The sequence below is a fragment of the Atheta coriaria genome, unplaced genomic scaffold, assembly GCF_025399875.1.
Source record: "Atheta coriaria isolate IRGN ID8LTWV9N9 unplaced genomic scaffold, Caltech_Dcor_3.1 hic_scaffold_1_pilon, whole genome shotgun sequence".
NCBI classification, from domain to species: Eukaryota; Metazoa; Arthropoda; class Insecta; order Coleoptera; family Staphylinidae; genus Dalotia; species Dalotia coriaria.
Window position 1 is genome coordinate 6,695,344 of NW_027045443.1, and position 15,603 is coordinate 6,710,946.

Consider the following 15,603-nt stretch of genomic DNA (forward strand, 5'->3'; position numbering starts at 1 on the left):
AAAATATGAAAATGTTGATGGTGATATATGAAATAAATCATGCATTACTATAAACACTGACAATTGACACTTTATAATCCACATGCATTCAAATACAAATTCAAACCAAAATAAAAAGACAACAGTCGAGATGACAAGAGTTAGATTTTAATATAACATAAAATAGAATGTAAACAACAACTGTATGTATTAGCCGCAACTGCAATTTCACTCAAATCTAACCATTTTATGCAGTCCTCATCTGTAAATAAAATAAACTGAATGTTATGAACTCGTTTAATAACCTCAATTAAGCACATGCTGATCTAGAAAATGCCTCAATATAAAGGATAATTGCGGACATGGCAGACAATGTTACCATTTTACATAATTCTTTTTATGATATATTTAAAACGTTAAGACATCTATTTGCCTTTACCCTTAGCATTCTGTGCCTTGAGGACTGATACTACAATCTTCTGTTCTTCCAAAAGGAAGGCACGCACAATCTTCTCTTTGACACATTTGTGGCATAGTACACCACCATACGCACGTTTTACAGTTTTCTTACGGCGACACATGCGAGACCGTTCCTGGGGCCTTGCTGGGATAATGCCTCTCAGTTTGTCTTTGCATTGTCCACATCTGGGTACCTTCTTAGTCTTCTTAAGGTACTGGTATACCAATTTGCCACCAGGAGTACGCACGCTAAAACACAACATAGAATTAGATATATGTAGCAATGTGAAGCACAGAACTTGAGAGCGGGCACAGGTGAATGTTCAGTAAATTGATAACGAACGAAAGGGGTTTGTCCTCATGTTGGTCAGTACTCTAGCCAGACAATCATCATTTAAAGCTAATGTACGTGCCGTACAATGAATTGAGCAGAGAGAGGTAGTAAAGAATAAGTAAACTTACATGCGTCTTCTGTTAGATTTTGTGTTGTACGACAGACGTCGCCTGAAAACTAACCGTTGCACCATTGTAACCTAAAACAATAACACCATAAGTTTTCACAATTTTCACGAGAATCCCAGCACTTTGCGCCAGAAATATATATAGAATCTAGTGTGCCGAAGACCACTGCCCGTTTTGCGATTGATACTTAATGGATATTTCGCATCACGGACTCGATGATCGTCGATTACTTATTGCAGCGCTAACTTACTTCGTGAAGTCGGAGCGGAAAAGGAAGCTAGAGACCGCTGCTACGAAGTTGCCCAGACTGCCTTCAGTATATGGATGAATGTGTTCTACCGAACGCTAGTGGCGCCTCCATTCGGAACGGTCATTGTTTGAACTACGTGTGCAAAGTCATGTGAGTTTAAAAATTCTAAGGTAGGTTATAATTCAAAAACGTGAATTAAAGTGAAATATTTAATAAATACAATTCGAATGTCATTCTTCATATTAATAAATATTATAAAACCATTGATTGTTTCAGTTCAATAAGAAATAAGCCATAAAAAGTGTTTCAGAGAGGAATTTGTTTCACAAAGTTGAAGACTAAATTTGTCGATAGACATTTTACGCAGGCGTCGCACCAACTGTCACTCGAACAGTTGCCAATAGAACATTGATATCACGCAGATTTATCTTCGCTTGTTCCAAAATTTTTCCTTCCGGCATTACAGGTGATTCATGCTTGAGTGCTTCGATTGCCTGCACTAGATACTTTTCGATTCCTGCAAATATACAATTAAAGATAAAATCTTTCGAAAAACAATCAATTTTACCGTGAGAGATTCCAATAAATAATCAGGACCCTCGTGACCTTGACTTCCTCTGCGTTGGCCAAGCTCGGCTATTGCTGAGTGTATCTCGAAGAATAATGAACCACGAATACGATTTTCAGCCGGTGCCAGAATTTCCGCCAGACTTAGTAATTCTTTGCATACTTTGATTTTGAGTAAGAGTTCTTCTTCGCTGACATCGGCAATTCCACCTCGGAACTCTTGACCGATCATCTCACTCATTGCTAGTTTTACATCGGTTATATAAAAGTGATTTCCAGGCACATGTTTCGCCGCATTGCTAATAAAAATCTTCGCCGCCTGCACTGAATTTTTCTGCATGTCTTGCAAACGTTTACCAAGATCTTCATTTAGATCATTAACTTCTTCGTTTTGAACGAGTTTTTGACATTTTGACACTCCCAGTTGCTGTTAGCTTCATCATCTAGAGTAAGGAAAGATTTTGGTGTTGCTATGCCGGAACAACTTCTGAAAATCCAAAAATATCTCATATGTGTCGTATTCTGTTAATTTTTCAGAGACATACTTATCCATGCATTTGATACAACTGAAGTAAGTACCAAATTCGGTAACATCCTGACACCTGGAGCAATTGCACCAGAAAAATTTGCTTTCGTGAAGATGATGTCTGCGATTGGTGGTACCCCAAAGTGGATCAGTGTAGCATATAGAGAGATGTTCACCTTTGGCGATACCTTTACTGCCTACCGTTAACAATATCTCACCGTTTGCAGTGAAAGTTTTTGATAGATTTGCGCGACAGTTATGCTCAAACATGGATGCACTGTGATAAATTGCCACATTCGGTGGGGTTGACAGGGGTACCTCATGGCCATTTACATTCACAATTCCGCAAATTCGCAAAATCAAGTCATCGTCGACATCCAGTTTAAAAACGTCGGATGAAAGTGGCTACCATGAGGCGATCATTTTCGTACTTTGGTGTTTTCTTACGTTCTTCACAGTGTGACTGCAGTGTTTGGATTTTTGCCAAACATTCGGCAAGAATTGCTTGTTATACAAGATTCTCAAGGGTGTGATGCATTGATAGGTGGGATTTAACACATTGAAGATGCTTATAGTAACCTGTAGATATAATAATATTATTTATTGACTTGACCTTTTCACATGTCTCACCTTATCCCCTCTGTTAACCGTGTAGGAACATTCGGGTATATGTGCCGGCGAGTTTTGGCAAATGTCACTGCACATTGGCCAACCACATTTCAAACACGGTTTCTGGTTGTCTTCATTAAGCGCCTTCCCGCATCCCAGACACACCGGAATCGTTAATTGTGCGGGTCCCCAAATCAATGGAGCTTCCTTTAGCACCACATCTCCGGGTTTTAAATTTCTGGTAGCTACCAAATGTCGTCCCAAGATATCATCGGTCAGAATCTATAACCCTCATGTTTATTTCGTAAAATAATTTAATTTTGTTATTTACACTCACCTGATATGGTTTGCATTCCTTTTTGTGAATCTTCCAGTCAGCTTTTTGATGCTCCTTGCTGCAATAAGCAACTGTGTGACATCCTGCACAGAGAGACTCAGCTGGCTCGCTGCACAAGTTGCACTTCCTGGACTCTTTGTGTTCCTCAGACATTGCCTCCGCTCACATCAGCACCGCACTGACTAGAGCGAATTAATTAGTGAATAATAATTGCGTGCGTTCGTTGAGTGTTGATGAGCGGCATCCTACATCAGACGCGCATGACGCGCTCGATGCAATGGCGTGGGCCCCAGATGTGGAGGTGCGCGCTTCGCCGCTGCCTATAAATATAAATATAAGTGTATTTAGCGCAGGCGGCGGACCGACCTATCAGCTATACGGGAGCTATTTCTATTTGAAAACGCTTTCAAATTGTTCTCGGCACAGCGCCGCGCATTCCATCATGAGCAGGAAACCATCACCAGACGAGTTTATTCTGATCTACCGGGAAAATCTAGATGGTGCTGGTGTTCTCTATAGTGGAAAACTAATCTTTGAATTTACAACTTATGCGTGGATGCGCATTAAATCACTGTGTAGTTATTTTATAAACAAGTACTTATATTGTTTCCAGTGTGAATAAAACAAACATATACGTCACATGACTGCAATTATGAGCACTCCATATGGAAGGATGTGCGTTTATAACGGAAAGTCGTGGGCCGCCGAACGCGATCAATCAACGCCGACTAATAATAAATCCGCCTTGGGAAAATATACATATTCACTGAACGAGAACGTGAACGAGAACGAGAGGAAATGTATGATGCATAAATCTGAATGATATGGGTTTATTTAAACACGCTCAATTGACTCACGCATTAATCACCGCCGCAAAATCAAAATTTTCACATCAATTTAAAAAAGGAAAGATTTATAAATATTATGATGTTTATATCACATGTTAGATCACGATCATGATGATCAGTTAGATTTATGATGTTCGAGCGTCCATGCGTCTGTATTTTTTTGTGTGCATTCCGAGGATGCGTTGGCGGAGCGCGTTTTTCCCAACAAAGTCTCCGCCGATTTGTAATCGGGTGAATGCGAGGCGTGTCGTTCGTAAAGTCGGCGTTTTGTGGTTTGTCTTAAAATAAACATTACATTACATTATTATAGCGATGCCTTCATTTATGTTGATGTGGCGTGCACGTATTCTGCACTCAGGATCGGCGGCGTTGCGTAGTGGTGTCCAACGTTTGGAACGATGCGACACGCGCTTTCCTTTCTCAGTATCGCGAATACACCCACGACAGACACCCGCCGGCCGGCGCCGCAATCCTGTCGTTACGTAAACGAAGAATGGCCCACACGCAAGAACAATCATCGGCGTGAGCAGTAACAACATTCGGAATGCACTCAGGAATGAATCCCAGCAAGAAGAAACTCTCTTGATATACATGCATAGCATTTCCAATTATTGAAAATGACTTCGAGAGGAAATCATGGCAAAAATAAAAAGTAAGTCTAAATCTCTTTCGCAACGGATAAATTTGTCTAAATTTAAATTTTGTATAAATGTCGTTCTGTTCACGATAAATGTTACACTTGAGACTAGAACAGATAGATTCTACAAACGCATAAAGGTAGAATTAGTATCCTTGGATTTTTCTAAATCGTTTGAAATTGACCAATGGATAACGATTTACGCGCGGCTGCACATGAGCGCCCGAAAAGCGCGAAAGTTAGTTTCGCGTCGAGCATACTCCGCAATCATTAATAAACCGAAAAGTGCGAAAGTCCGGCCGGAAAATTATAGCCGCACGTGCTGGTCATCTAGAGTTTTATTACTTGCGCCGATTTACGAAGACATTTCGCAAATATAAATAAATTCTGTTTGTTTGAAGTGTGCCAAACGTGCGTATAACTTCGGCTACGCGTTTATAGTCTCGCTTCACGATTATTGTTTTCAGCTACAACACTACATCACATACTAATTACGCGCTAAACGCATAAATCAAGTGCATTTATAGAATAAAATTTCAGAAATCAAAGAAGCATTTCCACCATCCGAAAGAGAACAGCGATACAGCCAAGAATAATAAAATCAAAGACATATCAGAAGACGGGATGGATGAGATATCAAAGCAGTTTTCAGATGGGAAGACATTTCTGGTGAGAACGTCAAAAGTGATGGGAAGGTAAAACATGTTGTGTATAAACTAGTAATTGGTGAAACATGCGCAATTCGCAGAGTGTACATATTCAAACATCATAAATAAAACTCAAAGCAGGCCAACAAACATCGATATATTTGTAACGATTCGTTACGATTGATAGCTGTTGCAATTACTGCGACGGGTTCAAGTGGCGACGCCAACGCGCCAGAATTCCACCTCGACGCGGAAACAGGCGAAAGGCTCCATGCGGCGTGCTGGAGCAATGAGAGAAAAAGCCACGCAACAAAAAGAACGATGTCTACTGAAAGCGCCTGGCGCGCAGCCAACTCTAATCGCATCTTGTTTTAAATATTACGCTTTAAATCGCGAACAAACTTAACAATTCCTTCGAATTACCGGGAATCTGCAGATAAACGGCCTGCGACTGGATTTCATCAGTTAATTACGATTTTTAAATATTTACTTTCTGCGTGTGTCAATCGGAAAAGTTGGGAAAGTGTTGAAATGCGCGCGGTGCCTTTGTTTCTAAGCTTCTCGTTTTAGGTACATGGTCGCCGCCAAGGACCTCAGCCCAGGCGATGTTATTTTAAGCGAGAAACCGTTGGTGGTCGGGCCCTGCACGGATTGTCGCGTCCAATGCATCGCCTGTTATCATCAATCGCGGAACATGAACCATACGTGAGGTATTTGCATTTATTTACAGCTATAAATCAATTTAATGTAGTTTTAAGTGTGAACAACTTGTGTCGTCACTGGCACCACACTAATAAACTCTGCTATGTTTTAAATATTGCGAATGACAGCAACAAGCTTTTTACATGTTAGCTTTGACATTTGATATGTAATCAACCTGAAAATTCAATTTTTCTCAACACTGAAGCCAAAAATGGCAAAATTTAAAGAAAATTTTACACGCGTAATTAGTTTTATATAAATCTACGCTAAGAAAATCGCAGAGTCCTTTCTAATGTGAAATTTGAATGAAATTCTAATTACCCGCTGAATTAAAACTGAATAAATTACAAGTGTCGAGATGGGAGATTGTAATTCATGTTCGAAACAACTCTGGCACCTCGCCAGTAACACAAACTTTCATCACACCCGGATTAATTGCTTTAATTCGATTACAGATGCAAATCCTGCCAATGGCCCTTATGCTCAGACCAGTGCAAGTCCCTATGGACGCACTACGGCCACACAAAGCGCGAATGTAAGCTCCTACAGGAGTGTAAGTCCGGCGACTTTCTGGACTACACCGATTTTGACAAACTGCGCGTCAACTTCTACTGCATCGTACCGCTGCGATGTTTTCTCCTGCAGGAAACCGATCCGCTCGGATACAAAAGCTAATGGCAATGGAGAACCACGACAACATTCGACGCAACATTCCGGAGGTGTGGAACTTAAACCAAACGATTGTCGATCGCGTCGTCAAAGACTGGAAGCTGGAATACACTGAAGAGCAAGTGCACAGCATGTGTGGTGTGCTGGAAGTCAACGCGTTCGAGATTGGTCAACAAGGCATCAACATTCGCGGATTGTATCCGTCAGCGTTTCTCATGTCGCACAACTGCGTACCAAACACATCGCATTGCGACGAGGAACAGGATTATAAGTTATCAGTGCGGGCATCGACTACCATACGAACAAATCAAGCAATTACATTAAGCTACGCTTATACTTTACAGGTGTGTGTGTAGATTGCGCATGCGTGAGTTTAAAGATAATCATATAAATCTGTTTTCAGAGTACTTTGAAAAGACGCGAACATTTATTGGAAAATAAATTCTTCGCCTGCACTTGTCAGCGCTGCGCTGACAAGACCGAATTGGGCACTTACGTCGGTGCGTTGCGCTGTCCAAAGTGCAAGGATGGGTTGGTCCTTAGCGAAGATCCGCTGAATCCCGAAGCAGTGTGGAGCTGCAGTAACAAAGCTGCCAAAAATAAAGCCGCCTGTCCGGGCTATACGCTTGCGGCGAAAGCCATGGAACTGCTCACGAATCGGTAAGACCCGTAAGACGGTGACAGGATGACGATTTCCACCCAACGCGCCAATTTGGTGCAATACGCGCCCGACGCCGCATTGCAAACTGCACTCGGGTTGCTGCTGCTCGACTGCAGGGCGTCATATCGATTGCTTTGAAAGGAAACGCGGCCTAGTTTTACTTTTTACTTATTTCATACTATTCCATACTCACATACTCGCAAATTTCTAGGATATCAAGCGAATTGGACGAAATTGATTCGAACAATATCAGCGCGATGGAAAGCCTCCTGGAGAAGTACCGAAATGTCCTGCATCCGAATCATTATTTAAATCTTGAGGTGAAATTGAATTTGAGCCAATTGTATGGGAAAATCAATGGGTATCTTATACATGAAATGTCCGATGAAGAATTGCGCCGGAAAATGGAGATTTGCAAAGAGATTTTGAAGATTTTCGATGTTATCGAACCGGGCTACACACGAATCAGAGGTAATTATACAGGCAATCAAATTGAAGTTCAGCTCAGCTGATTTCCAGTATTGCTTCCCGATGTTTGTATCGATGAATTGATAAAAGCGTAAATAAATCACAAGTTTGGCGCGTGCCACCGTTGACGGGCGCTTTGTGTGCGCTTTTGTGTGCACTTTGTGAATGAATCGTCGGTGTTGGCCGGGTGGCACAAAGCAATCGCACTTTTGCGTGGTATGTTGTGTTGTGCTTCGTTGACGTCTCGCGTGCTTTCAGGTGTGACGCTGTACGAGCTGCACGCGCCGGTGCTGATCCTTACCACGCGCCAATTCGAACGGCATCTGCTCAGCCGGCATCAGCTGCGTGCGCGGATACGCGAGGTGGTGCGTTGCTTAGAGGAAGCTTGCATCATCCTCGCCAACGAGCCCCGCATTCTTCCGAAGGGATGATGAGCACCGCCGCCGATGATGCTCTCATACGGATGCGGGAATGGCTCACCAAAATCTAATTGTTTTGTTTTCATATTTTACCGTAAAACTGATTGAAAACAATTATAAATGTTTTTGTTATGTTGTATTGACTTAATGTACCTATACTCTTAAAATGTTTCCGGAAGTGATTAGTGGTCTAATCATGAAATTATGCCGTAGAAAAATGTTTCTTTTATAAAATTGACAAAATGTGATTAGTTTCTGCTGTAAATTCGTACTAAACTAAGCCATTAACCGATCATTGCATTAACACAAACAGTATAATTGCACAAAATAGAAGATCACATAAACAATCGTCACTCTTTTATCTGATAAGCCAGCTTATAGAGTTTAAGAGCTTGCGTCAGTACATTCTTTTATTTTTGTGTATGCTTTTAAATACTGATATTTTACTGATTTGCAAAACACAATGGTTATAAGACTGACACTTATTTTTTAGTACACTATATTTGCCAAATGGTACGCATTTCCAATTCCAATAAATTATACGAAAAAGTTTAATACACAAGAACTAAATACACAAGAAACTTTAGTTCTCACGCCAGTGTCAATCAATATTCCTGAAATTTATTTTCCGATTGATTTTTCAAATAATTTTACCAATGTGGTAAGCTTTTTGGACGTCACTGTCGCGATATAAACAAATACAACTCTTATTAAAAATCAACCCAAATTATATTCAAAGTAACTTTAAATTCGCATCAATTTAGGTTCATGAAGAATGTTTCATATTTTGCTTTTAATATTTCCTAAATTATAATAACTATGAAATAGAAAACATACTAAATACTATAAAATAATATAAAACTATTGGTAAATGTACCATTTACACCAAAATTGCAAACTTAAACGCATCTACATCAAGCTTCTTCATTCACTTTTTGAAGGGGTTCGTTTGGTATCAAGTTCGAAACGTTACTTCCACCGTTCAACTACTTCCACTTATATTCAAATAGACTTTCTCTCAGGTTTCGAGTTTCCCATCGCGCTCGCCCCAGCCCAACGAACGGGTAGAATTTTAACGCGGCGCGAAATTGGCGCCAACCGGCATCACGGCGACGGTAACGTACGGCGGCCGGCGAGTCGTTGCACTCCCGATCGGTGGTATATCGGGTCGGGGTGCAACTAGGGCAAACAATACAGCTTGCGACTCAACCCCCAACAGCTGTGCGCCGCGCCGTTGCATATGCACGCACATGAGCATAACAATTGAATAATGGATGGCTACCTAGAGCAGAAGTAAAGCACACACGGGAAAAAAAAACCAACACGGATCTAATGTGGACACAATATAAATATAACCGAATGGAAGTTGTAAGAAGTTGAAATCTATGACAACGCGGGAAAGATAAGTGTTTCAATTAATATAAAATTTAATTATTAGATTGTAAAAGGGTAATTTTTGTTCATTTTACAAATATAAACAAATTGGCATTTAAAGATTGATATTTTTATTTTTTTAATTTTAATGCATAAAAATGTGTTGCACATTTGCACTAGTTAGATACTGAATTGCAGTTTTATCATTTTTAGATAACATTAAAAAATAAGCGTAAGAAAATAGGTAGTATTGGTAAGCATTTTTCTGTTTCAAAAAGCTAGAAAGATTTGTAGCAAAATAGAAAATTTAATTCACTAAATTTTAACAAGGTAATTATTGTTGATCTTTGTAATATAAACAAATGAAAACTTGATTTAAAGATAAATAATTTATTTTTCTTAAATTTTAATTTCTGAAAATGTACGAGAAAACAATAAATTTTCTATATTGCAATATAAATTCAACAATTATTCTAAAATGTGATACATTTTACGAATATTAAGCCTTGAATTGACAATTATTGCAATTTTCAGGTAGCTACTAATAAAATAATTAAGAAAGAGTATACGTAGAGTAACTACCTAGATTATTAAAGAGAATTTAAGAAATTTTTATTGCGATATGTTATTTTAATATAAGCAAACAAAATAAAACGATGTTCAATGATTGTCTCTTCAATTTTCTGCATTTTCAGTTAATATTTCAAGAAAAAAATGCGTACAGTAATAGTTAGGAGATGTAGCGCAATTTTTGGTAAGTTTAATAATTATACAATGACGTGTAATCTGTGAGAAGGTTTTAAACAACAGTTTACAATTCGAAATTACAAAATATATATGTTCAAATTATTACACGCTATAATTAAACATTTGTAAATTTGTATATCAATTTCATACATTTAGCAAGGAAAACTCTAATAAATAAACAAATTTGACAATATTTAAATTGCGTATGTTGCAGTTATTTTTATCGTTGGTAATTTACTTACTTATTGAACAAACTCACCCGATTTAACAATGATGCGTAGTAGTTTGTTAAAACTGTACAAACAAAATGTAATTATGCTATTCAAAAGTGTCACGCGTAAATAAATTAATTGACAACAATCAAATTTACCAACTCGTACATTTCGGCCAGCCTCACCGGCTTTTTAACCCGTGTATTTCGCGAAAGATGAGTCAAATTATCGAATATAAGTGTGTGATTGTGCGCGCCAAATCCCAGTCCATAGGAAGCGTAGATGCAGAGCGTGCCCGCAGTCCCCTCGCGGGACAGTCACTCGGCCATGTCGTACAAAGCAAGCAAACAATGGTGAGTCATATTATCAAGGTGCGCGAGCGAGAAGCTCGGGCACCGTGGGGTGAGAGTTTTGTAAGCTCGGAAGGACAACGCGCTCGTGCGCGCGATGCCGTGTGAGCCTCCTGCCTTCCCCATTCGGCGGCGCGCACGCACACACATACTCTCCACTCGTGTGCGCCGCGCGCCGCCAGCCCCATAGCGTAGCTTAAGTGTACGGTAATCTGCGCATGACATACACGTGCGTTTGCACGCTATCGATCCTTCATCAGCATGATGGTTCAGTCACAAGTCGGCCGGTTCAGTACGTGCTTCAGTAGGTTGCGTGCTTTTCCAGACTGAGCGCGACCGCCGGCGACCGCTCGCCACCGAGCCCTTATAGTTACACCATCAATCTCGAATCGTCTTTTCGTGCATTTCTCGATCGACGATTAATTCGCGCGAGTGCCGGTAATGATCATCCTGCGTTCGACTAAGCCCGAGTGCGAGTACAAGTTGCCTCTGACGCTCTGACTTTCACGTGCTGCGAAGCGTTGGAGGAGGAGGAACAAGCGAGTGGTGGTTTGAATTTTGGCGGCTGTTGGACCAGACAGACTCTCGCCGGCGCCATGCAGTCTAATGTGAGTTCTTGTTGGATTTTCGGTGTGTACAGATTTTCTCTGCATGCATGCGATTTTGCGATAGTCGCGGGATTGCTGAAATGCGCGATGACGATCTCCGGTGGTGGTTTCGTGTGGTGGTCGAGTTTGGTTTGCGATCGGCGTTGAATGCGCAGGCTGGAGCGTGTGTCGGGCGTGGAAAGTGCTCTCAGCGCAACGCGCGAATATTGATTTTTCGCGCGCGTTCTCATGTTGCGCACGTTGTCATCATCGTTGCTTTTGTGTGCGTCATGCACTGGCACTTATTTGCTTTCGGTGTTATTGGTTACCAATAAAATAAACGCATGCCTTCACTCGAAGGATTTCTCATTTTGATAAAAATTCTATTATTCTATTAATCATTATCAGCAGGTTTGAAAAGTTTATTTATATTCCTATTAGTTTTCAGCATTTATCAAAATATGTACCTACTTTACTGGATACTTAATAAAAGGATAATTCCGATAAGTCTTGATTTAAACAAGAATTACATTACATTGTTTGCGATTTTGTTCTTATTCCATGCATGATTGTACAAGAAAATAATCATAACAATCAAGCAACTTTTACAAGCATTGAGATAAAGTTAATTGGCGTAATACCTCGCATTAGAAGAATCTATTTAGTTTATTCCGGGAATAACTTCATAACTCCAGGAATGATTATTGCGTTGCACATGTTTTTAACATGTTTCAGAGAACTACTACAATTTTATAAAAATACTTGGGTTGTGGTGATAATATTATGCAACATTTATAAGTACCATTTTATAAAATTTCTCCTTTTCTTCATGTTCTTCTAATGGTTAATGTCCTTTAATGCATTTTATTGTAAACGTTTAAAACATTGAGATGAAACCACACTAACATTTGAAGCACATCTAATCACAAACGCCTGGTGCATTTTATGAGCGTTTCCTTGGCACCCCTCAATAACCGCACATCGCTTTCATTTTTGCGTCTACGATGTGTATAAATCACAACTAGTCCCTAACACATGAACAATCTTTTTACTTCGGGTGTATTTTTCTGGTCTAGTTGTAAGAAACTGATTTTGATATATGTTTTAATAGTACAAGTTACAATTTTCACATAATAAAATTGTTTCTAAAATTTTCAAAACTTTTCATGTTATATTTTGTAGATTTTCGTCACTTTAAAGCTTTAAAATTATCTTAATGCCGAGTGCAGATATGACGCAATAACATACAATAACTACACTTGCATAAATGGTTATAAAATATGTATTTTTCATGCGACAATACACGTGAGAATTGCAACGTCGTTGATCAGATGTAGGGTACTCATTTTATTGATGTCACGGACTTGCAATGCACAATTATTGAAGCTTTTCTGGTTAATTCAATATTTTCGAACGGTATACTGAATTATTTATTGAGTACTGACCTTTGTTCGGTACGCCCGCGTAGAATTTAATAAAATGGCGCCTAGTTAATTAATTACTTCTGGTTTCTGGTTTTAATTTTACTTTAAAGAAACCAAAATGCTGATAATGCATATTGGGATCTCCATAACAACTTTTATCCTGTATTTTAGATCCCGCAAATTATATTTTTGCCAAAAACTTATGTTATGTTTGATTATGTTAAATTTGTTTTGTTCATAGTTCAAAAATTTCCTAAAAATTTTGCTAGAATTTTTGAAAAATTGGTTTAGTGATTTTTCGTGGAAAGCAACACAAATGCACAAACAAACTTACATTTCCAATTAAAATATTAATTACGATTACTGCCGGTGACAATTAATTTTAATGAAATTAAATCTTCGCAGGTCATTGCACACAATTACCTGCAGAATTTTATATAGAAAGAATTTTTAATGAATTTTTCATAATAAGTTGATTGATTTTAGAGTAACCAGTGTATTATGCATAAAGCCGACTATTAATAAATAGAAAATCATAAAAATGGCATTCATAATTCATATTTGTTATTTTTATTTATTATTTATAATATATGCAATATAAATTTTAATGAATTTTAATTGTTCTCTTCCACAGTTAGATCAAACGATGCGCACCATCCAAAAGAAGCGCACTGCAAATTTTCGCGAGGATGAAACCCGATTGCTCATCCAGCTCTGGGGCAGCCCATCCATCCAGAACAAGCTATTTCTTACACACCGCAAGGCACCCGTGATGCGTCTGCTAGCTGCCAACATGCAACAACGCGGTTTCTACAGGACTCCGGACGAGATCAAAACGCGCATTCGTAATTTGAAGTGTCTTTACCATCGCATCAAGCGGAGCATGTCGAGTGGCACGGGCATCGGTACCGTGGACCCCGACTGGCCGCATTTCAAGGCGATGGATGAAATTTTATCCAAGGAATATCCACGCAAGCTCACTGATCGAATCTTGGAAGAGCAAATGGAGACGAAGTTCGAGGATATTAAAGTCAAACAGGAAATCGATGACATTGATATTGATGATAACGATTCCTGGGCTACAAATGAATCAGTAAAGTGAGTATTTTGAAACAGTTAAATGTGTTTTTCTAAAATCTAATAAATAAATAATTAACACTTATTGTTGCAGTTCGGAATATGATGATGATGCATCGCAAGGGCCAGCATCGCCTGCGGTACCGATTGTGTCTAATGCTAAGCCTTTGCCTCCGATTCAACAGGGTAGTATTCAAGTGAAGAAAACATCATCGTTGCAAGCGCAGCCAGTGCAACAGTTTCGGGTGCAGGCGCCGGTGAACGCACAGGCTACTCTGAAAACCCACATTCCGATTCAGCCAGCGCTCAAGCCCAACACAATGGTACCTACTATTCAACTTCCTACTTCACAAGTCACGCAGAACGGCCAGATTGCCGGCCAAAAGGGAGGCATACCTTTTCCTTTACTGATATTGAACAACGTCAACCATGGCGATAAAACGCCCCTAATCGCATGCAGACTGTTATTGGGACTAATCAACAAACCGATTGTAAGTTTTTACCGCTTTAAAAATGATTATAATTTTAAAAATCCTTTTTTTTCTCAGTAGCTGCAAACAGCCTTCTGAAAGAAGTAATTGAACTTCAGAAGCAAAACCTGGAATTAGCCAAGCAGCACATTGAAATCGAAAAGCAACGTTTAGAGTTTGATCGTGTTATTGGCACTCAAATGGTGACAATGCTACCAATGTTGGGTGGAGTTCTACAAAGACTTGCCTATCCGGGCAATCAAGATCTCATCGACATGAAGTTTGGTATCAGCGCCGGTGTCAAGCGTAAGCGTAGCGCTTCCGAAGACGCTGACGTAATTAAAGACAGCAAGAAACTACGCAACATGTTGGAGAAAGGCATCCGCAAGTATATGTTAATGGACGAGGACGAGTCCCAACCAGAAGTTGTCGTCGAAAAGTTGAGAATAAAGACGATGTAGACGATAAGACCGACGATGACATTGCCATTGATGAAGATGACGCCGATAAAAACTCAGAGAAAGACATCGAAGTCGGCAGTGTGGACGGCGATATTTTGGAGCCCAATGTAGTTATTGAAAATGACGAGGACGATGAAGAAGCCCAGGCGGACGACGATGAAGACGAGGATGATGACGAGGAGGAGAAGCTCGTCATTGAAACGAGGAGGAGTCCGCGGGTCGCCCGAGTAACTAGAGAGTTAGACTTTTGTCAAACATTCCAGGGCGTTGTGCGGCATGTTTTAACTTAATTTGATGCCAAAATTCCCACGTGTTTGTACTTTATTTATTTAACTAATTTATTTTTGTTATTATTTATTTATTTGCTGTATTTAATCGCAATGTGATATGCAATTGTTTTATTTTCAATAACATAATATTCACGCCTGAAATTGTGTCTATATTAATTCCGAAATCTTTTTAGTAATCTTCCATTTGTGATTTAATAAATCCTATTTAATAAATACGATGATGGATCCTATCAACTGGAAATATCTCAAATTTTTAGGTGTAATTAACTGGTTTATGGTTTAAAACCAGTTGCTCAATGAAAAATCAGGTTTTCCCAAAAAATTAAGGCGAAAAACTTTGAAAACGCGATATTTTGACATTGTTGCATTTT

General features: G+C 39.4%; 3 protein-coding genes and 1 pseudogene across 3 annotated transcripts; 2 read left to right on the top strand and 2 right to left on the bottom strand.

Moving 5' to 3' along the window:
- Window positions 1-125: 125 nt before the first annotated feature.
- LOC135803399 (large ribosomal subunit protein eL34-like) lies at window positions 126-1,291 on the bottom strand. The gene is made up of 3 exons (XM_065317002.1): window positions 1,151-1,291; window positions 901-971; window positions 126-687 (listed from the first exon to the last, which is right to left on the bottom strand). Exons 2-3 carry the CDS (start codon window positions 963-965, stop codon window positions 405-407), a joined length of 348 nt encoding a protein of 115 aa, XP_065173074.1. The 5' UTR covers window positions 966-971; window positions 1,151-1,291; the 3' UTR covers window positions 126-404.
- Window positions 1,292-1,345: 54 nt separating this feature from the next.
- On the bottom strand, window positions 1,346-3,509 carry LOC135803427 (SET domain-containing protein SmydA-8-like; annotated as a pseudogene).
- An 890-nt stretch (window positions 3,510-4,399) lies between these two features.
- LOC135803435 (SET domain-containing protein SmydA-8-like) lies at window positions 4,400-8,627 on the top strand. Its single transcript, XM_065317048.1, is given in 9 exon segments — window positions 4,400-4,689; window positions 5,215-5,369; window positions 5,892-6,026; window positions 6,479-6,690; window positions 6,693-7,036; window positions 7,096-7,352; window positions 7,565-7,824; window positions 8,080-8,232; window positions 8,235-8,627. Coding segments are annotated over 8 exon segments (1,509 nt in total). The 5' UTR covers window positions 4,400-4,689; window positions 5,215-5,298; the 3' UTR covers window positions 8,312-8,627.
- Window positions 8,628-10,687: 2,060 nt separating this feature from the next.
- On the top strand, window positions 10,688-15,373 carry LOC135793883 (uncharacterized). Its single transcript, XM_065305001.1, has 4 exons — window positions 10,688-10,926; window positions 13,569-14,032; window positions 14,106-14,506; window positions 14,560-15,373. Exons 1-4 carry the CDS (start codon window positions 10,789-10,791, stop codon window positions 14,940-14,942), a joined length of 1,386 nt encoding a protein of 461 aa, XP_065161073.1. The 5' UTR covers window positions 10,688-10,788; the 3' UTR covers window positions 14,943-15,373.
- The last annotated feature ends 230 nt before the right edge of the window (window positions 15,374-15,603 follow it).